The sequence below is a fragment of the Triturus cristatus genome, chromosome 11 (assembly GCF_964204655.1).
Source record: "Triturus cristatus chromosome 11, aTriCri1.1, whole genome shotgun sequence".
In the NCBI taxonomy this organism is placed as follows: domain Eukaryota; kingdom Metazoa; phylum Chordata; class Amphibia; order Caudata; family Salamandridae; genus Triturus; species Triturus cristatus.
In genome coordinates, this window is record NC_140594.1 from 1,006,895,105 (window position 1) to 1,006,917,988 (window position 22,884).

The following is a 22,884-nucleotide window of genomic DNA, read 5'->3' on the forward strand; positions in this document are numbered from 1 at the left end:
CGAGGTCCAGTGGGGAGCCCTAGTGAGAGGACTTCCTATGCAAGATGTGATGAGTTGGCTGTGCACCGATTGTGTCATTACCAGTGTGCAGGAATGATTAGGTGATTCCCATATGCCAGGAGCTGGTCACCATGGACTGAGCCATTAATTGAGCACCTTGCGTGGAGCTCCAAGCCCGAACTGCTTCCCTGCAGTGACCCAGTATGCCAGAGAGGGCCATACTGAAGTAATTGTGCCGAAAAATTTGCCAAGGCTTGTGTATGCATTAGCGGTGATCCTGTATGCCAGGATGGGCCACTGTGGTGTGGGTGATTGCACTGGGGAAGTTTGTGCTTTGCCTGCACATTCTGCGGCACCCCGTATGCCAGAAGGGGCTGACGGTACAGAGTTTTGCCAGAGGTTCAGTCCATCACCTGAGAATGTAGAAGTTGCGACCTGTCTGTGCATCTATATCTGCCCTGACCAACCTCAAGTCTTCGGAGGATGCAGAGAAGGGCGTTGCAGAATTGCTAGCATCCAGTCATAAGCCTGAAGATCAACCCCACTGGCCCTGTGCAGGGAAGAACGACTTACCATGCCTACTAAAGCTGGGAGCATCTCTGATCACAGAGGAAGCGGGCAGTGCCACTTGGAGAGAGCCTGTGCCTGCTGGGTGCCGCATTGTATACTGCAAGCAGCCTGACTTCACTGAACAGGACCATAGCTTGCGGGCCACCCACTGAAACGCTGAACGATTCGGTGCTGCAGGAGCGGGTAAGACTTGAATCGGGCATGTTGGACCCTGGGGACTCGCTGCTGAAGGTGCTGAGGCACCATAAACACTTTTGACTACTTCCTAATAGTCAAAAGAGGACTCTTAAGTAAGGCCTACTAGTGAGCATTCCCTGGATGCAGCCACCAGTGAATGGGTATAAACCCAAACACATTGCAAGGACAGGGATTTTCCAGACAAACACTAGAGTTAAAAATAAAATACTTCTTTTTTTACATAAACAAGTATTTGGCAGGACATTGATTTACTGCCGTTGCTGAGTGCACTTTAAGTTATGAGTCATATTCACTGACCTGTATCTACACGTCCCCCAGAGGGAGCCTTTCACTGCTCATCCACAGTTACCACTGTGAGTCAAGTACAGAAGGGGTTCTTGGCCCTGTTGTGCAGGATCCATAGTAGGTTGGACCCTCGGACATGAGGAGTAAAAGTCCTCAACCACCTTGGTTAGTCTCAATAGCCCATGTATGCCCTGTGGCCATCTTAAAGGGTTTCTGACAGTGTGTTTAAGATCCCCCATTTGAGGCACACATACAGGATATTAAGATTTATGGGCCAGATGTATAAAGGGATTTTGCGATGGCAAAGGCTCCAAAATTGGAGCATTTGCGACTGCAAAATGACATTTTGGTATGTACAAATTCCAAATTGTGATTCGGTAACATGTTGCCGAATCACAGTTTTGGTTTGCGAATATACACCGAATTGCTATTTGGAGGGGCCATATTTAGGGCTTCACTTCCTAATAGCAATTTGCAGTTTGGTATATTAATGTTTTGTGACTAAATCCAGTCTCAAAACATTCATATTTTACATACTACATAAAGGGTAATGGTACCCATTAGCAAATGGCCCCCTTAGTGAATGTTGCCAAAAACTCTTTTTAGAAGTAGGCCGTGGTCCATTTTCTTCTGTCTATCGATCAGTGGTGCGGTTTTAGGCTGAGTACACAGATAATGGACTCAATGATGAAATGCCATGGGTGTCATTACAGCATACCTGAGCCCTCTCCTTCGGTGTGTCTCCTTTGCCCTCACTCGTATGAAGGCCCCTTTTGGATACCCAGTTATCATAGGGCCTTGTTGAACACAGCTTTTTCCAACTCTCGTTTGAGGTTACTGTCCCTGACCATATGCTGTTTCCCACATGCACTTTGTCTTAAAATATATGTGTTATCTATATTAGTAACTATGATTTAGTGTGGCAAAGTTCTACCACTGTAGTAGAGTTTTCCCACTTTCGGTATTCCTTTGACAAGAAGTTTATCACGTCTATAAGTTTACATCATTGATCATAATGCGCTTATCTCTTTCGTTTGTATATTTATTTAAAGGAATAGTATACTCATTACCTCAATTATAGCCTACTACTTTTTCCGATATTTGTGTACACCCCTATTTTTCCCATTCTGAAGCCACTTGGGTGTTATAACATGCCCTGTAATGGTGAGCACTGTATACCTGTGTCCAATTGAGCAATTGTAATACTCAGGATATTGAACTTAATTTCCCAAAAGCCTCAATGTATTTGTTCCCTCAGCCTGGCTCAGCGCTGGTGGCGACATCCACTCAATGAGGCAAGCCCAGCACTCAGTGGCAGCTGCTCCCGAGAAGCATTAGTGGTGCGGGGGGTCCTCTCCATCCTCTTTCTGGCTTCTTTGCGATCAGGAAGCACCCAGGCTCAACTAAGCCAATCACAACTCTGCAATGCAGCGTTGTGATTGGTCTGAGCACCGTGGTTCGGCGCTCAGACAGGGAATGGGAGCCTGGGCATGTTCTCCACCCAGGCTGTAATGCAGCCTAAGTGGAGAATATGCAAAGTGCGCATGACTGTTTGGCCGGCCTAAGATGGCTGGCCAAAAAGTCACGAGCACTTAGAGAGTACCACCACTCCTCCCCCCTGCGCTGCCATGCCCAGCCACCTGCAAAAAGGCAGCAGCACGGAAAAATAAAATGATAATAACCTTGCATTTTGATCATTTTCTTTTTTCTTTTTTGTATTGCTGAAAGGCAGTCGGGTGACGCTCCTCCGCCTGAGTGAAGGAGCTGCCTTCCATCACCCTCCTACAGCTGGTGTATCTTCTAGAACAAGTACGGGCTCCTTGTGCATCATCACTGGAGCTGCTAGTCACAGTTCTCACCTCTTGTCATTGAACAATTACCTAACCTGCCACCACTTAACGAAGGTTTCTTCTGGTATTTGCCTTGTAAAGTCTCTCTGGTTTTTATAGATGCTATCTTTGATTGCTGTGAATAGGCCATAAGGGTGTTTAAGTAGCAGCATGAGTGGTAGAAATGCAATGTTTTTCTGATACCATTACTGGTCATTCAAATGTGCTACTAACTTGTGTCATATTGTGCCAGGTTATGTGGTCTCAGTTTTGCAATAGCTTCGACCAGAAGAACAGTGTATAGGGCCTAGGCCCTATGCTAAGAGAGGGAGCCTAGTGTTTTATTTTCTAGATGTTTTGCAAGTTTTCTCACGACTTTACTACTGTATGCAATATTTACCTCTTTACCTCCAGAGTGCCAGGACATATCAGCAACTGCAAAACCAAGTGAGTCGCCACCTTTGTTGTGGCATACCATAAATGGATGCTACTTATTTTTATTTGTATTGCTATGTGCTTACAGAATCTCTGCTGTCTGTTATTATTTCCCCAAAAAGACCGACCCATGCGTCAATAGATGAGCATTATTTAATTCACCACTAGTTGTATTCCTTGATCCATTCTTTCACTTATATTGTTGGTTGAGTGTACTGGTAATGGTCTTGAAGAATACCTTCACTCCATGTTTGTGGTTAAATATATGCAGAAACATCATGACCTTCTACAAGTGGGTTGAATTATACCCTTTCATTACACCTCGATAAACCCTGAACAGTGTCCACCAAGCAACAGTTTTAGGTGTTTTTCTCTCCTCATCCTCTGCTATCAAATTCACACCTACGACCTCGAGCGACCACCTCCTAATACCACCATCTTCCTTAGTGCTTCTTGCCATTTTAACCGAGAGTTTTAGACCACAGCACTATCTTCTCTAATAGCGGTGTGAAGGAATTGAAGGTGTACTTCTGAACATCTAGAAAAGATGTAGATTGCTTATGTATTGTCTTATGCGGAATTGTAATAGGTGTATAATTCCACCTGTCAAAGATGACGCAAAAGTTCATTTACACATAAAAAATGTTTGTTTCTTTAAATATTTTTCCTTGTTCAGCACTGTTTACATAATGTACTTCTAAGTGTCCACATTGGTCTATCGTCCATGTCACAGTCTATGTGCTTGCATGGGATCACTGAACCCATGGATTCCTCTTTGTGGATTTCCCCTTTCGTGATGGCCATGAAGAGATCTGGAGCTGTATGATGTGGCTAGAATGTAGAGCAACTAATAAGGATACATGGGTGGGTAATTTGCTTTATCACCTATAAAAGTGTGAAAATAATTGCGATGTTAGACATTCATTCTACGGACGACCAGATTGCGTTAGCTCCACAGTGTCACCATCTTACCGCTTTTGTCACGCCCAATAGGGTAGACAAGGAAGAAAACTTTCCCTGGTCTATGGTCTACACAGAGAGAATGTAGATTTTGAGGTATCAGAATTTGGAGTGGGCACCCAGATATAGGAAAATGGAATTCCTATGACCAGATGGTCAGACTAGACCAGAGGGCAAGGTTCTTGCAGGAAAAAAAGATAGGATTTAGAGGATGTCGTGCAGCATGTGTAGCATAAGGGACATATTGTTTCTTGCCAAGTATGGGCATTGAGTTAAGTCGCCAAGTACAAAGGGCGAGATATACTAATATATGATGCAACCAACGTTGCTGCGCTGCGTTATGTGGGAGGGAGAGATCAGGACAGCGCCTTATCTATGAAAACGTGCCACTGCTGAACTCATCTCAATCGCTGTTGCAGATTTACGCTGCCTTGCACCACGCACACTGCTTTGCAAATTGGTGCAAATGTGTGTGAGTGGTCTTGCCTAGGTTTGGTACTGGAAGTATGACGTCCCAGTGCCAACCCTGAAGTACATGTGATAAGTTTGGAGAAAACAACGTTTCTCCTACTTTGTGCTTTCCTCAAGGAGACTTAATCTTTGATACACAGCTTTGGATCAAAATCCATGTGTGGCTGGAACACCTATGTAGCACCCATGGGATGCCCCTTTGATGCAAAGTAATGCAAACCAGGCAACTTTCCAGCACAAATAAAGTTTTGTGCTGAAAAGTAAATAACAAGTCAACACTTTGCACTGATTTGAGTCACTTTTGGTGACTTTGCATTGGTGCGTAACATTTGGTGACTTTGCACCAATGCAAAGTGTTGATAAATCTGTCTGTGCCTAGATGCATTGGATGGATTGTATAACCATATATTAGGGTATCCGAGAAGAGTAACATTTGCAGAGTGTAAGACAAAAGGAGAGATTAAGGTAAGCAGATATGACCTAAGGGTGGACCCAGAGCCTGATGGGTGATAAATGAGAGTGCCGGCAATAAAACGTGTGATAAAAAAAGGCTGCTCCACTACCAGTCCTCACGGCATATGTGTACTTATAACAAAACTTCTGAAAGAGATGTAAGTATCCTCTGAATGAATTCATAAAGCCACAGAACCTCAGAAGACCTTTTTCAATGGGTTAATCATTGTGCCCCTCTCCACCCTTGCTTGTTTCCTGATCCTAAAGAATACCCTGTGGTTCTTTCCACTCATCTACCTCAAGTCTCAATAGTTGGATACCGCTTAATTTGTTATGCCTCATGCTCTCCTTGGGTGCCCTGCATCCTTCAGGACCATTCAGCGCCATGCCTTTATCTACCTTTCCCCCGCCTGGGCATTCTGGCATGGCTCTTCGATCCTAATCTATTTCCTTATTTCGTGTATGGTGGTTGATCTCTAAGTGGAATCAAACCGAGAGGAATGAGGGACCAATTACAAAATATCACCCTCTGTCTGTAACCATGTGATGCTGTGGCGGGGGAGGGCCGTCATCCCTTACTAATCCTTTTTCTGTCCTTGCCCCCTGATAATTACATAAAAAGAAGCAATATCGTTGAACTTCTTTCTCTTTACTCATTCTCACTCATTCTTTTGGGAATGAGAGTACTATCCTTAGCTGGGTAAAGTACTATTCTTCCTCTGATGCTTTCCATTCCTTATTCTAGTGGTCATGGCTTCCTGAATATTAAATTCAACTCCTCAATCAACTTATTTTCCTATGCACTTGTGCCATCATAACTTTTGATCTTCTCTCCCTCTATCTGATGTTAGCCAAGACTTCTGCTTAATTTGAGCCGGTGGTTTTGGGCACCGACACTTAATTGTCAACACCTGCACTTATGACAGTTTCACATGGTGGCGCTGTTTTTATAATTTAGAGCTGTTTGTATAATTCAGTAATGAGTGGAACAGCAATTGTTTATTAGTTCAGTATACATTAAAAGCAACTAATACCTGTCACCCAAACCATTTATATAGCTTTGGGGGCTGAAATAGTCTGAATTGTCGCACTTGTAGCAGTGTTCCGGTTAGTAGTTGTGTAGGTACTGCCATTGGCAATGCTGGGAGAGGCAATGGGTGGTGCAAGCTATGCAGGCCTCGTGACGGGAGCCCTGGCACTTATTTTCTTTTTACAAACCAAGCACTGGCCAAGAATCTTACATTTTACTAATATTTTGAGTATAACACTCTTACTTAAACAGGCTTTCATACATGCTTCTTCTTCTTCTTCCATCATCCTTATTCTGGTCTGTTGTTGTGTCATTGATATTTTCCTTTAATCCACTAAGGTTGCGGCAGTTGGTCAGCCCTCTTCAGCCATTGGCTAATTTCACTGTGAGTGACGGCATTCAGCCCTTGCTCAAGAAACACATCCACATACAAAGTAGTTCCATTAAGTCCTAGGGACTGGTATGACAGTGCGCTTTTTAAGCCCAGAAAGGTTTTTGCTTTTAGCCACTTTTGTTTTAGATTGATGAGGGCCCAGAAGCTTCTTCAGCAATAACATTTTACGAAAACCAGGACAAAAAGAAAACAAGCACTGACAAAGCCAAAAGGCTGGCAGCCAACACTCGACTTACTGACACTAATGCCAACACTGGTGTGGATCTGGTGTTAGCCAAAACATTTTGGTTTTTACTTACGTTATTTATATAGGATAATTACTTATTTTGATATTCAGACCAATGGATGAAAAGGGTTGGCTGAAAGACCTAATAGGTACATTATACATATAATTTTGGTAAAATCAAAATGTTTTGGGTGACACCAAACCTAAAAAAGAGATTTTCAAAAAATGTCAATGAATCCTAATTAAAGTGTACATAGAAATGGATCACTTTGCAGAATTCTGACATTCGCTCTTCTTTTGCAGATTGCAGTTGCGTTTACAAGTAAAGAGATTTGTTTCTATGATTTGAATTCCAAGCAAGAGTTTGGCTGCGTCTGTGTGCAAAAAGTACAGGATTTAGATGGAACCCCTGTCTGTCTGGACTATTGGAACAATCCCGACGATGGCAATGAAGCTGTTCTTACGTTTGGGGATGTCTTGGGACAGGTACCTATCAGAAAATAGTCAATGTTTGTGGTTTTTGTTCCTTATCAGTTTATTATGCTTTCAACCCAATTTCGAGTGGGCGGAATGATGGTCAAGTATTTACCGCACTCATTAAATAGAGGCTCCATGGAGTGAGGTATTTACTAGGTACTTTTAATGCCTCCTGTTCAAACTTTCAACTTGGAAAATGGGCCATGACACGCAGCATTTGGTGCGTTTCCTACAGAACTCAACATGTTTCGCTGTTTACCGGGCATGTACATTTCGCCGAGTTTGACCTGTCAAAATTTATTTTGGAAAAATTGCAGGCCTGGCTTAAATTACCACGGTACTGTGAATTCTATAGACTGCAATTTATGCATGAACAGGGCCAGTCTGTGTTCTGCCCAAAATGTGTGCAATTAAAATTCTCTTAAGATGGCTAAATGTATTTTTAATTACCAGGCACAGTAATGTTAAAACTTTTACTGCTTATAGATCATGCAATTATTTTTATATTTTAGCTTTGAATCCCTGAGGCAAAAAAAAAATCATTTTCCTAGTGAAAATCTGGTCACTGACATCTTTTGTTTCGACTTGAATATATAAGGTGTGTGTGCATGTGTGCGTGCGTGTGTGTTGTGGGGGCAGGTGTATTACAGGATGAAGCCACCACGGTGAAGTACCCCCTTTGGATTTTTATGACAATTGTATTTGTATTTTCTGCTGTGCGGTATAGTAGATTTGTGTTTCCCACATCATTGATCATCTTAACGTTCATGTTGTGTGTATTCCTCTTGCTTCCTACATTTTAAACGGTGTACCCTACCTCATATTCACAATCAGACTTGAAACAGGCCAAATGCATCTGTGTTTGTTATATTTTTTGCTCACAAAGCTACGTTTAATGTCACACTGTTGATTGTGCTGAGACTGGACAAACTGGTGGGGCCACTGCTCTTCTCCCTGCCATGCCGACGGTCTAGCAACACAAACTCCTGCATTCTCGTCTCCTGCTGTCTGTACCCATAACTAATGACGTCATGACATGCTTTAAACTTCTTTACACCCTCCTACGAATAGAAGAGAGTCTAAGGGCCTGGTTATGAACTCACAGGTAAATGATTGTCACTCATCACATCTGATAAATAACACCTCCCTGAAAATGTACAGAATGTACCATATTACTCCAATTAATAGGGCATATCGTGGATTTCTGTGCTTACTACACATACATCTGCAAGCCGGCCTTTGCCCCCGGTAATTATCAACAGGTTAGACCTGCCTGTGTTTACCTGGGGATATTGCAGGGTTGTGAGGTTTACTGCCAAACTCCCAATTCACACTTTTCCGGCAAGAAAAGCATTCATGAAATCTTGGAGCAATTTCTGAAATGATTGTAGAAACATTGCTGTGCTCAGACCCGTCTTTTCTCTAGATCCACAATCATCCGCCTTGCCTTCAGCCTCTTTCTTTCCAACAGAAACAGTCAAGGAAGGGGAAAACTGCTTGTACCCCAACATGAAACAGCACACCCCTAGGTAAACACCTCCTAGAATAGGAGAGGCCGTCGCCCGTAAACCCAAAGAGGCTATAGGGCCTTATTTATGAATGCCTGCAACACTTTTACTGTACCGTTGCGTCACTTTTTGTGACACAGTGGCGAAGTAAACAATGAGCCACGTTGCGCCATATTTACAAGGTGACGCATCTAGGCAGTAAAACCATGCGCCACATTATACCTGCGTCTGATATAATGTATTCAGTGTGGGCGTTCCCCCGCATCAAAGCCTCATAGAGGTGGCGCATTGAAATCTATAAATTGCAGTGCGCCACTTCTATGATGCCACTGCATCAAAACCTTACGGCTGACTCATGGCAGGCGTAAGGGTGACGCAGTGCATTGAGGATAGGCCTCCCCCACACATTGCTGGAGTTGCGTCATGCTTGCGACACAACTCCAGCAATGCGTGACTTTTGCGCGGACAGATACATCAGGATTCCTGACGTATCTGTCTTTCCTTGCGACATGGAGCACCGTACAATAAATACTGCGCTTCCATCATGTCGCAAGGAGTGCGCAGTGAAAACTGTTGCATCACTGTTTGGTCGCAGCGATGCAACCTTTTTCATAAATGAGGCCCACAGTTGTCAAGTAGAAAGCAGTCTTTATTTTCACTGTGACCAAAGGGATAGTCTTGCTTCTTTCCGTGCAAGAATTCCTTGAGTGTGAAAAGTGCTTAATTGTTAAGAATCCAACCAAATTTATCTTAGATCCTAGGCCAAGAGGACACTTTATCTATAATCCATTTAATTCAGCCCATGGTCTGAGATGATAAACAAAGCTTAGATTACACCATCATCAAGGAAGCTATCCATGGATCTTTATTTATAAAATAGCGAACTTCCCTTTAGATGAAGTTATGCAGAGCTTAGCTACTATCCAGTTTCAGTTAGACATGGAATCTAAATTAATCATTGGTGATCATGAGTCAGGTTTGAAATTTCAGAGAGGAAATAAGACGGTCTTCATAGATGCTCAAAGCAGCGTGTGGAGAGTATTGAAGAGTGGGGTCAGAGATGCTAATTTTGGTCCATTTCATGTTCAACAACCTTCACTGTAGGCTGATGGTGGACCATCTATGCACTGTGGTGAGGATGTTAAACCTGGTTGGTTTGCATCATTCTTAACTGATTACTTCATTTGTGTGGGCCATGATAGCTTTTCATCTCACTGGGCTTCAGTGACCTGTGGAACCTCCATGAGGTCATAGTTGTTGACTTTGCTTTTTAATGTGTATGTGCTAGTCTTAAATGAGCGAATTAGATCTATCTGCTACAAAGGCAGTTCTTTGGTGGTGGTCATGCTTTCAGGTTCCTGGCTTGTGCTGAGATGTTCCTGTCGTTGATTACCGATGTAATGTGTAACAGCTCAGCAGCACTGTCACACTGTCCTGCAGCTGGTAAAGGAGCAACTTAAAACTTAAACTAAAGAACACGGTTAGTGTATCAGGGCATGTGGTTGAGATCATAACTTAGGAAGCATCGACACAAAGAGTCAACTTTTGACAAACCTAAATTGAGAATTCAAAACATTTCAAGTGCAGTGATCTGCCAGAGGCGTAATACTGCATGAGAATTTACAAGAGCACATACAAGGCTTGATAATTGCGGAGTCGTAGCAATGTAAGGTTTAAATGTCGTTAGCATTAGTATATCAGAAAATAGAGAAAAAAACATAAACACTTTTACACAGTTCAACTTTAAGGCCTGGGTGATGCTGGGATATATCAACGAATGCACCATTAAACCTGGTCTTTGCACAACCCATGCTCAGACACCATCTACACCTAACATAGGACCCCATTACGATGGCGGGTGGAACGGTAAACGGGACCGACCGCCAGAGGTGCGGCGGTCCCGCTAGGCCAATTAGGATGCGACCGCCACCCTGGCGGTCGCATCTCGCATCTTTTACATTGTGGCGGGCGGTGCTGTAAGCAGCACCCGCCGCAATGTAAAACCTGCATGTTGTCCATTGGCATGCACAACGTGACAGGCACCGCGCGGTGCCTGCCACCTTGTGCGTAGCAATGAAGGGGGGTATGGTGCCCTCCAAGTGCAGCCACCCACACCCCTCATTTACAGTATCCTTTCCATGGTGGAGTCTCCGCCATGGAAAGGCATACCCACCGCAGACATCCTAATATGGATATCGGTGCCTGCAAGGAACCGCCACCGTAATGTGTGCCCTTTCTGCCCGGTCGGCAATCCGACTGGCGGAAAAGCGGCGGACAGACTTTCCGTCCGCCACTGTGCCCCCGCCATAGTAATATGGCGGGGGTAAATTGTGCTGTGATGGCTTGCGGATCGCTACCGCCCGCCACTGCCGGCCGGGCGGTGGTGATCCGCACGACATCATAATGGACCCCATAGTTGGGTTTCGTTACCGCCTATTAAGGTAGGTGGACCAATGTAGGTTGGAAAGGAACTGTGATAGGTCGATATTTGCATTGAACCTTGCCTTCATTGCACAGCTGTTCCTTTGCAGAGATGACATTTGGAGTGTCACATCTCCTTCCCCCTGGCAATCTTGGCTTGATTGCAAAGCTCTAAGAGCTTGGGTAAAATTGGTATCAACTGCTGTTGATCCTGTGCAACATGAACTAGAATTGGGGTGACACGTACCTTCCATGCTGTCTCTTATTGCTACTGTAATCGTCTTGTCCACGCTGTCTTTAAATTCCGCAACCAACATAATTCCACTAAAAACTGCTTTTCCACCTTTCTATCCAGTTTTCCATTTGTCCCAGAGATGTCTATACTATAGGAATTCATACTGGCTAACTGGCACTCCTCCAGCTCCCTTCACTTAAAAGCTGTCCTCATAGCTTTGTTTTATGTTTACACAGCTGATGTCCCACCCACTACTCCTGTTCTCCCATCCTTTCTCCATCTATACATCCAGTTCTACTGTTAGAAGGTTCCTGATAACCCTATTCCTCTACCCACCATCGTCTCTAAATAGTTCACTCCTACTATGCAGTTGCAACTCCCCTGTGGTTGATAGCCTCATAGAACTTAAGGCTTTCACTTCCCAGTCCCCCGTCTTCATCCTGCTATTTCCCGCCAACCTAATAATTTTACTTTACTAATTCCTTTCTTGTCTCACTTAGAAGAGGTGCAACCAATACTGAGCCCTTTGTAATCCGTTGGTGATCTTGTGCAAACCTACTGGCCTGTTTGCCTTCCAACCCATAAAAGACCAAGAAACCCTCCAGGATAGGCTGGTGCCTGGATGCTCTATCCCAGAACCACTCAGTGTTCCAATCTATTTGGCCCCTGTTGGATGGGACCTAAGAGAGAGTGGTACACTCCTCCCTTTTTTAACAAACCTAGTCCGGCTTTGCCTACCAGTGGCCCCTTTCAGATAGGACACTCTGGGATGCCCGGTACTATATTGGTGCTACTTAATTTTCTACTCTGTTTGTCTGGTGTTGGCTTCAATAGGATCATGCAGACTAGGTACCCTAGTGGCCTTGTGATTTCTGAAAACCCTTGCTTACACCAATACCATGCTGGAACCTACAAACACAAAAGTTTTTGTTGCTTGCTGTAGAGATATTTTAGATGATCTCATGGATATAAGACAATCCATATCGCCACACTAATTAATACGTCCCTCTATGCAGTCACCCCTTGTCTCTTCTGTACGAGCTCTTCATCTATTCTTCTTCACGTCTCCTTCGCCAGAAAAAGCATAATGATAAACAGAAATCTGCCTGCATCAAAATATATAACAGGCTTTTTAAAGTAAGAAGGCATCACTGTGACACCTGGGGGTGTGGGCACTCTAGCATGAAACATGCTCATCTCCTCCCCTCCGGTTGGGATCTATGAAACAACCTATTCTATGATACTCTTGGGGCACCTAGACCCTAAAACCCCAAATTATACGTCACAGAAGACCTTAGGCTCCAAAAATCACAACTCCACCGACAAAGAATGCAATATGGTTTACTGCAATCCTACATCAAAAATTTCTTCAAAAAAGAGGGGGGTCCTAGGGATAATTTTTAAAGACCTCAACAGTTTTAAATCCCCAAACTAATACAAAATACAAGTAAAAACTGGAGGTCTAGAAATGAATATAACCCACAACAACACAAACAATGACCATTACAAATGTAAGAAAAGGAGTCTTAAAGAAAAGTGAATGAGATCCCATCACAAAAGCAGTGTCTATACAGTTTTAACAAATAACTGTAGGATGTATTGGTCAAAACATCCTACAGTTATTTGTTAAAACTGTATAGACACTGCTTTTACTTTGACACCAAGACAGCACTGAATAAAGATTTTTGTCTCTTGTTAGTCAATTTTAAAATCACCAATTTTTGTACATTTCTACACTAGCACTGCAACCATCACCCCGAAAGCACATACTGGCTTTGCTGCTTTTTTCACTGAACCATATCTCTCAATTTTCTAATGAGGGTTAGGTTCATTAAGAGTTCCCAGATGATGAAGCAAGCCACTTCGGTGGGTGATGGGATCTCATTCACTTTTCTTTAAGACTCCTTTTCTAACATTTGTAATGGTCATTGTTTGTGTTGTTGTAGGTTATATTCATTTCTAGACCTCCAGTTTTTACTTGTATTTTGTATTACTGCAATCCTATCCATTTAGCAAAAATCTGAAACCGAAGTTCTCCCATTATTTGCACTTCCAGGCTACATCTTCATCTGCTAAGAGTCTGCCCCAGCCTTTCTGCACTCTTTTCTTCTTTTTTGAATGCAGTTGTCTCAAGACCTTCTTGTTTTTGCATCATGCTGTACTGCATGGTGTGATGGTACAGCATTACATGACATAGATGATGCACTCATGGGTTAGCATAGTGACAGAGTTGATGGTCTCTCAAACTGACCCTGTACAATGACCATTCCAGGATACAGCTCCACCCGGTGGAGAGCTTAGGACCATGCCTGGGTGACAGTTACATTATGATGGTGGAAATTTGCAAAACGGTACATGAAATTCACAAAATTGATCAAAAGTCCATGTAACACAATTTCTTGTAATTTTCACCCATGGAAGACTGATTCAGGCACAAAATGTGGACCCTAAATGAAATTTTCTGTTCAAAAAAGTATCCTGCCTGATCTTGTGTGTTTTTATTTTACACGAGGTACGCCCTTGTGTGAAAAAAGTCATGCAGAGTTCTTGCAAAAAGTGAATTTTACCTTCATTTTCATTAAATTATATGAAAAAAATTACACGATTTCACAAACATCTACTTTAAGCAAGGCACTGGCTAAAGCTTTTAATAATACTAATAATTCAAAACATAACTAATAGTAATAATAATATTAACTGTAATATTAATAAGTGTCCTACTAATTTATAAAAATAAGGAAGTCTCTTGAAAAGAGAATCTTAAGGTCGCGTGTGAGTGTGTTGGGCTCATTTTCTTGGAATTTATGTATTTTCTACAACTTTTACTAACCTTCTTTTTCACTAAATTCCGTGAAGAAGTTCTAGAAAAACAGTGTAACAGGTGTCAGTGATGTAGCCTCAGTAATGTATTTTAAATAATTGTAATGTTCTCAGAGTAAACATAAATAATACCCATGGCTTAAATAGGTAGGATGGCTCTGGACAACACAACAGAAGCTAAACCCTCTAAGGTCTGTTTTTGCGATATGAGGGGCATATCTGATTTTTGGTTCTTTAACACTGTGTTTCCATCCCAGGTCCAAGCTCTTGTCTTCACCACGGCTCTGATCTCTCTCTTTGAAAGACCGGCCAATTCAACCACAGAGCAAGAAACTACAGTGACCATTAAATGGCATGAACTGGTTGCTGGACATCACAAGTGCTGCTACGTCTTAAAACACAAGCTTCATGAGAACAGCTGGGTTCGGCAAGGTATCAAGTATTTAAATTACTAGTACAATTATACCAAAGCATGCAAAATGTAAACATAACCCTAACATGGGCTTTAGTGATGGGAAGTACCTCTGCAGGAAATTGGAGATGGAAAGAGAGGGTGGTCATATACAGCGAAAAATATATTTTTTGTTGGAAATATCTGATTACATTTTAAAATGAGACAAGAGGACTAACGAGATGGCTTACAAAATATAGAAATATAGCCTTAGAGTATTAGGCATAGGATTGGAATTTACAATATATCAAATACGGTAAAATAAATTAAAAAAGGATCCATATACAATAACAGAAATGATCACAATGAACTAAGATAAGAGCTAATAGGAAACCATCATATATAACAGAGAAGCTAGATCCTGGGCACACATACATGATAAAACAAGTTTATACAAGAGTTGACGTAAACATATGTACAGAGTTCCTGAGTTATGCTGTATATTCTTTTATTGTGGTGAATTTTTTTTTTTGCATTCTATCCAATATGGGGTTTATTTTCACAAATGAATTATAACGAACTATTACAGTGAGTTATATATTGGTTAGAGTATATCCACTTACTATAAATGTTTCAACCTAGACTTGGGGATCATTGTATTGATCCACATCCCTTAACAGAAGATTGTGTATGGTCACCAGTATATCACCTTGGCGCTTTACCGGACAGGTCTTCATGTGCTCTATACTGTTCAATTCTTCCTCTCTCTCCTCTGTATTAGATGTTATTCTTCCTCTTCTCTTATTTCTCTTATACAATGGCCAGTTCTCATTTCCTTGTCTCGGTACTTATAGTGATACCGTGCATTTTGCACATCGATTGTTTATTCTTTATCTCTTGAGATTCATAATCCTGCGCATGCCATATTCCAGCCAATATAATTGACAGACACTCATCTCTGTCATGAATTACTCCTGTGCATAACCCTGTATTAATGGTACGTCGCTAAGGGTCCATCAAACCAACACTCATTATATCAATATTCCCTCGAGTGATCCCCTATGGTTATTAAACCCATATTGTGAGTATTCTCACAAGCGAATTGCGGTCTCGTTGTTTTCAACGGAAGTGACTATTTAATCACTTCTGGGTTGTCTTTTGCACCACACACCAACAATGGAATTGGTGCCGCCGGGACGCGCTGCCTCTTGATACTCTAGTAAGTGAAATGACTGCCCTGCACACTAAGCACTCCACCTTTGGAGTGCGACTCTTGTACTTTTTATCCCTTAGCCGTATATATGCCGACTACAGCCGCTAAACCCTGACATGGGTTTTTGTCTCTCTTTTTTTCAGAAAGCGATGGTGAGCACACACACGTGTTAAGCACCCACTTTACCTTCGTTTTGACCGATTCAAATAACGCTGGGAGGTATCTAATCCCAATTACTATAGTAAGTTGCTGTTTATCCTTCTGCACTTTCACTTAGCCTTACATCTCTTATCGTAAACCTGAGCCCTTTTTTCCTGACGCCACCGTGTCATACTCCTTTTCAGATCGATATTGAATCAGATCTATCCGATTTCTTACTCGCGGCACCTGTGGATTGAATAACTTGAACAGAGGTGAGACCTTGTCTCAGTTTCCACCAACTTGGTCGGGCATTAACAGTTTACCGCTGTCCTTTATATGGTACAGCCGTTTACCGCTGTCCTTCATATGGTCTAGCCATTTACAGGTGCTTTGTTTTCCCTTCCCACAGATCTACATAAAACATTCGTGTTACACCACTGTTGATGCTCTAGGACTGCCGGGTTGGAATTATCACCAGCTTTCCGGTGAGACTCATTATTTTGAATTCAATGTCTGCTTGGATCTGCCTGTCCTTTTGTAGCCCCATCCTAACATTGTCCCTCCACATCTATCCACAGATTACGTGGCACTACTGAGAACTTTTACAGGTAGTGCTTGGCCGTTGTGTCTCTCTTTTGTTTTTACCCGCTAAACACTTACTTGTGATCCCCCATTTTTGTTTGTTGTAGTACTTTATTCGACATATAAAAATATCATAAAAGTGCAGTGCAATGTGTGATAAAAACAGTTTAAAAATATACTACAACAAGTGGCTTCAATCCATGCATGGTTAAAAAGACTAAAAAACAGCATGTATATACACGTATCAATTTCACAAATACCCTGTAGTAGATAAAGTGAACAGTAATGGTCACAGGGTCAGGGGAGTGGGTGGTTAGCTTGTCGGTGGTGCGCCTTGAGCAACCTGCGTCTTAATCGCCAGGCCCATCCCAGATATTTGGCAGTCCCACAGATTACACTAGGGACAGTAGTGTCGTAGGTCAAGATACGCAGTGCCACCCTAGCGGACCTTACACCCAAATTATTGCAAACAGGTTTAAGCCACCTTAGTCTTGGTTGCCTGTACGCCTGGCAGGCAAACATGAAGTGGCCAATAGACTCTGTGGGCGAGGCACACCCTGGGCAGCCTTTTGAGTGCGTGATGACCTTACTCCAGCGGGTTTGAAAATCATAGAGTGGGAGCGTACCATATCTCAATTTGAGATATAGGGATCTGTCTTCAGGTGATTCAATGAGGTCCATAAAGGACTCCAGGCTGGGAGCTGGTTTTGTATCCAGGAAGTTTGCAGTAAGCACACCCTCCTGATTTCTTAGGGTATCGGCCGTAACCCAATCCCAATAGATTTTTTTTATCGTAAATTTGGGAGGGGGAACCTGGCTCGCCCAGGCTTCTTCCAGACCAATCTTCTGCAGATGTTTTTTCAAGTTTGATACCCATGGAATCTTATGATCTGCTCCCAGGTTTAATATCTCGTCCAGGGCAGCGGCAAAGTGGTGGAGTTCAGGGGATCTTCTAATCCTTGCCCAGTATAGTATAGGGCGCAACCTTGCCATATTACTGATGTTTTGTCTGCCAAGGTCACTACGGAGTGGAACCAGCGGGGTGGACAGGGGAAGCGAGACTAAGTCCCTAAAGAACTTGTTCTCGGATCTAAGTAGCTCTGACAGATTTTCGAAGCCCCACAATTCCGCCCCATAGAGCGCTGCAGACAGTGCCTTCCCCTCGTAGACTTTAACAGCCGCCGCTATCGGCCTGCTATATGAGAGCCTCTGATGTCTCGATATTGCACCTGCAGCTCTTTTGTGGGCGAGGAGCATTTTTGAGAGGTGCGGAGCCCATTTAAGCTTGTTATTTACCCTCACTCCGAGATAATCAAAAGCGTCCGCTAGCTCAAGAGATGTACCATTGAGCTTGATGTTGTTCTTAAAGTTTTTAGAGGGAGATAGCGCCATCAGCTTAGTTTTCAGCGTGTTTATTTGCAGCCCCCTGGAGTCGCAAAACTCTGAGAAGCGGGACAACAGTCTTTGTAAGCCCATAGGGCTTTTCGAGATCAAGAGAGTGTCGTCAGCAAAGAGTAGGGTAGATATTTTTTCCCCACACAGGGTTGGGGCATCGACCCTGTCGTCTCTCAAATAGTCTGCCACACCATTTATATAGAGAGAAAACAGGGTCGGGGCCATGACACAGCCCTGGCGCACACCTTTCTCGACGGAGATCCTCTCTGTGAGCTGCCCCTGTTGTCCCCACCTGACTTTAGCAAAATTGCCTACGTGGAGACGTTTCAGGAGGTCCAGAGTTAGGGGAGGGATGCCCAGGTCATGCAGTACCTGCCACAGCTGTGAACGTGGCACCAGGTCAAAGGCTGTTTTTAAATCAATAAATGCCAAATATAGGCTGCCTTTTTCGATGACCACGGATTTCCAGTATATAATACAGAATCTAAAGACCTGGTCAATGGTACCTACTCCCTCCCTAAAACCTGCTTGTAAGTGGCTCAGAATACCCTCCTCGTCTATCCACTCCTTAATCCTGGTCAAGAGGACTCTGCCAACCACTTTTTGAATTACGTCGATTAAACTAATCGGTCTGTAGTTGGCAGGGTCCCCTCTATCCCCTTTCTTATAAATAGCCACCACCTCCGCCCCCTTCCAGGAGTCCGGAATTGGGCAGCCTAGAGCTAGATTTTTTAGGATCCGAAGGATGAATTCAGCCCAGAGATCTTTTTCATGGAGCAGTAGATCACCTGGGAGACCATCGGGGCCAGCTGCCTTTCCCGGGGCAATTGTATTAATTGCAGAAAGGACCTCATTTAGGCCAAAGACGGGCTCTAGCTCCAGATGTTCCGGATGCTCCAATGCCGGCAACTGCTCCTCATGGCCTTCTCTTTCCCTGGATGAATAAAGGTTAGAGAAATGTGAATGCCATTGGGACCCCGTTATATGATTCGGGATTGGATCTGCCCCGCCCCTGGTACTGATGTTTATAAGATTCCAGAACGAAGATGAATCTTTTAATAGGGCTGCGTCCTTTAAATCCTGCCAGAGGGATTCGTCCCACAGACGCTTTGCCTTTCTTATGGTGGTATAATACATTTTCCGGGCATTGGTGATAGCTAGCTGATCCTTGGATTTAATGGCTCTAGATAGAGTCTGTCTCATAGCCCTACAATCTTGTGAGAACCAGGGGTTTTCTGTTTTTGGGGGATGCTGCTTTTGATCCCCCTTTTCCTGAGTCACAAAGAAATTCCCAACCCTTGCTACCGTCCGATGATAGACTTCTAAGAAGTCATTTTGGGGGGGAGTCATCGAGAGACAGCCTGTGGGCAAGTCCAGAGCTACAATGCCTTCTTCGACTATGCTTTTGATTTTACACAGGTCCCTCTCTCGCTTTACCACCTTTGGCCACTTCAGGCGTCTGTTACAATTCGTGGGGGCAACCTCTCTAGCCCCGGGCCTTTGAATAGTTGAGGGTTCAATAGAAGTAGTAACGAGCCCTCGCCTGAGTTGCATAAATAAGGGATTGTGATCGCTCTCGGGCCTATCAACCACTTCCATATCACTGAGGTCTGGCCAAAGCTCTGTGCTCAACAAGATATAATCAATGCGTGAGGGGGGCGCCAGTTCTTGTGAATGTGGGGGCACCCGATCCATCTGAAAGGGTTCGTCCATTTGTGGCCCTCAAGTTGAACTCCAGAGTGAGAGCATTAATTTGTACAGCTCTCTTAGACCATTTTTTCAGTGGTGGAAGAGTTAGTTGGGGGATACCCTGCTTGGAGTCTATATCGCCAATACCCAAAATGTCATCGCTGCTCAGGGGCTCAAAAGTACAATTTAGATCCCCGGCAACTATGACCCCCGCCTTGGGGGAGATTGCTGAGAGTTCAGACTCCAGAACTGAAACGGTCTGGCTTACTTGACCGCCAGGGTTGCCCCTAGCATAGATGTTGAATATATCAAGAGGTGTTTGATGGACTAGCCCCTTGATAGAAATATGCAAAAGGTCATCAGATGAAGTTGCATGGCTCTTGACTGCCCAATTCAAGCTAATATTAACCCAAATTAAGAGACCCCCAGAGGGACGACCTCGTATGGACCTAATAGCTGGGACAGAAAAAGTAGTGAATCCTGATCTATACAGGGGAACCAGACTCCAGGTTTCCTGAAAGAGGATAACGTCGAACTTGTCGATGAAATCACTCCAATCAGGATCTGGGAGGTTCCTCCTTAGCCCTGCGATGTTCCATGATAACATCTTAATAATACCCGAGGGGGATGGCATTAGGGGGGTCCCTATATCTGCTGCCATACTAGCTTGGCAGCCCTCATCAGCTTTCAGACTATCAGTAACTTCACCTGAATCAATTAAAAACGGGTTGAGAGCTGAGGTGGTATTCGAGGGTGGGCCCACTACAGAATGCAATGTAAACGGATATAATGGGGATCCTGTATATGCGTTATGTAGTCAGTCTACTTGTCTTAAGCCGGAGTCCTCGTCCTCCCTCTGATGAGTCCAGACAGGAGACTTGCGAATCTGGATTGAGGAGTGTGCGGGGGGTGAAGTCCTATACTCAAGCAGGAGTAGGTTTTCAGCTAAGACGGGGTCCCCAAAAACAATCTCTATGCAGTCAGAACCAGAGTGTGCCCGAGAAAGCCTCCTTACCCTTATGATGTCCTCTCTAATGATTGATCTACAGCCTCTTACATGTCTCAACCAGTGTATGACTTTATTATGTAAGCATTCGCTGTTTTCAACGATGCAGCGTGATGTCAATTTTGGAGCGTTGGTCATGAAAACAGGAAAGCTGTTATACACAGGGTAAGGAGTCACCGGGGGAGCTGGAATGTAGGGTGTAGGGTTGTTACTGCATGGCAAAGAAGGACTAAAAGTGCGTCTAAAGAGAGGAGCTACAGTGGGTAAGCTTGGCAGGTCAAAGCGTCTCAACATGTCTTGGCAAGGCTTGGTATGGGCATTTCCTCTGGTATTTCTCCCCTCGTCATGCACACCCAGATTGATATGACCAAAATTCGTTTTAGGGAGAGTAGGCTTGGGTGATCCAGCCTTCTTCGTAGAAGCAGCTACCCCAGGATCAGATGGGAGAACAGGGGAAGTCAAAGAGGGAACCCTGCTCAGAATAAGACTCTCCACTTTCTTACCAAGATCAGCCACCAACTCCTCTAATCTCTCAATTCTACCATAGAGCGCTGCCAGATTATCAGCATCACACCTGGTAGCGATCGATGGATCCACTATGGACTCAACAGCCTGGCTAGATGGATGAGACAAGTCAGGGTTGAGAGAGGCAAACCTGTTGGTACATAGTAGGGCTTGGAGGGCAGGGTCCGGGATTATTGGGACTACTTCAGGGGCATTCGAGGTAGCCATGGCCTGTGATGAAGTAAGTTGCGGGTCAGGAGTAAGAATAACAGGAGCGGGGTCAGACTTTTGTTGTTTTGTCAGGCGCTGGGTATGAAACATAGATGGTATTGTGCTAATGATCTTTGGGGCACCTTTAACTGACTGACTCCCCGCTTGCTCGTCATGTAATGTGTCCTCACAATCATGTACAATCTCCTCTATTCTAGTCAGGACACAGTTCATAGCGGCATGGACATTCTTCTTTGACTTTTTGCCCTTTTTACCAGTGCTCATCAGCCCTCCCTCTACAGCTTTTCTTTTACCCATAATTATAGCCCAGCAGCAACGGCAGAGTACAAGCTGTTGGTCCGTAGACAAACAATTTGCGGGAAAAAAAGGTCAAAGTGCCGCAGCAAACAACCCAAGTCCAGCACACACTACCTAGAAGTCATTTTGCCGTAGCACAGTACCTTATCTGCAGCGGGGGAACGTGACGTCCAGCACTCCTCAATAAGGGGGTGGCCCGGCCCGACCTCCTCCGACCTCGGACGGCCTCAGACGGCCCGCCCTTTGCCCGGGCTTAGCCCGGCGTCGCCCGCGCGCGTCCCGCGACGCGGGGGGAGCCTCGCTCTAATCGCAGCCTCCGGGCGCGGGAAGCGCGTAGCAGCCGCTAGGCAGCCTGGGAGCTGTAGTCTCCCCCTGCGAACCGCGGGATGGAAGGAAGCGGCCACAGAGGGGACAAGCAGCGTCGGGGCCCCAGGAGCGGCGAAGAATCCAGGTAGGAACGGCTCAGGTGGTTGGTAGGTTGTGAACAGCTGAAGCAGACCCCCGCTCCGCCGGGGGAGCCTCGCTCTTATCGCAGCCTCCGGGCGCGGGAAGCGCGTAGCAGCCGCTAGGTAGCCTGGGAGCTGTAGTCTCCCCCTGCGAACCGCGGGATGGAAGGAAGCGGCCACAGAGGGGACAAGCAGCGTCGGGGCCCCAGGAGCGGCGAAGAATCCAGGTAGGAACGGCTCAGGTGGTTGGTAGGTTGTGAACAGCTGAAGCAGACCCCCGCTCCGCCGGGGGAGCCTCGCTCTTATCGCAGCCTCCGGGCGCGGGAAGCGCGTAGCAGCCGCTAGGCAGCCTGGGAGCTGTAGTCTCCCCCTGCGAACCGCGGGATGGAAGGAAGCGGCCACAGAGGGGACAAGCAGCGTCGGGGCCCCAGGAGCGGCGAAGAATCCAGGTAGGAACGGCTCAGGTGGTTGGTAGGTTGTGAACAGCTGAAGCAGACCCCCGCTCCGCCGGGGGAGCCTCGCTCTTATCGCAGCCTCCGGGCGCGGGAAGCGCGTAGCAGCCGCTAGGCAGCCTGGGAGCTGTAGTCTCCCCCTGCGAACCGCGGGATGGAAGGAAGCGGCCACAGAGGGGACAAGCAGCGTCGAGGCCCCAGGAGCGGCGAAGAATCCAGGTAGGA

The 22,884-nt window shown here is 44.8% G+C and overlaps 1 protein-coding gene across 4 annotated transcripts in view; it reads left to right on the top strand.

Annotated features, from left to right (window-relative positions):
* The window catches only part of WDR49 (WD repeat domain 49), a 359,762-nt gene that overhangs the window by 18,417 nt on the left and 318,461 nt on the right, over positions 1-22,884 (top strand). For all 4 annotated transcript variants that reach the window (XM_085635179.1, XM_085635181.1, XM_085635182.1 and 1 more), the window contains 2 exons: positions 7,155-7,337; positions 14,570-14,744. In XM_085635179.1, coding sequence (XP_085491305.1) covers positions 7,155-7,337; positions 14,570-14,744 — 358 coding nt within the window. The remainder of the gene's footprint in view (positions 1-7,154; positions 7,338-14,569; positions 14,745-22,884) is intronic.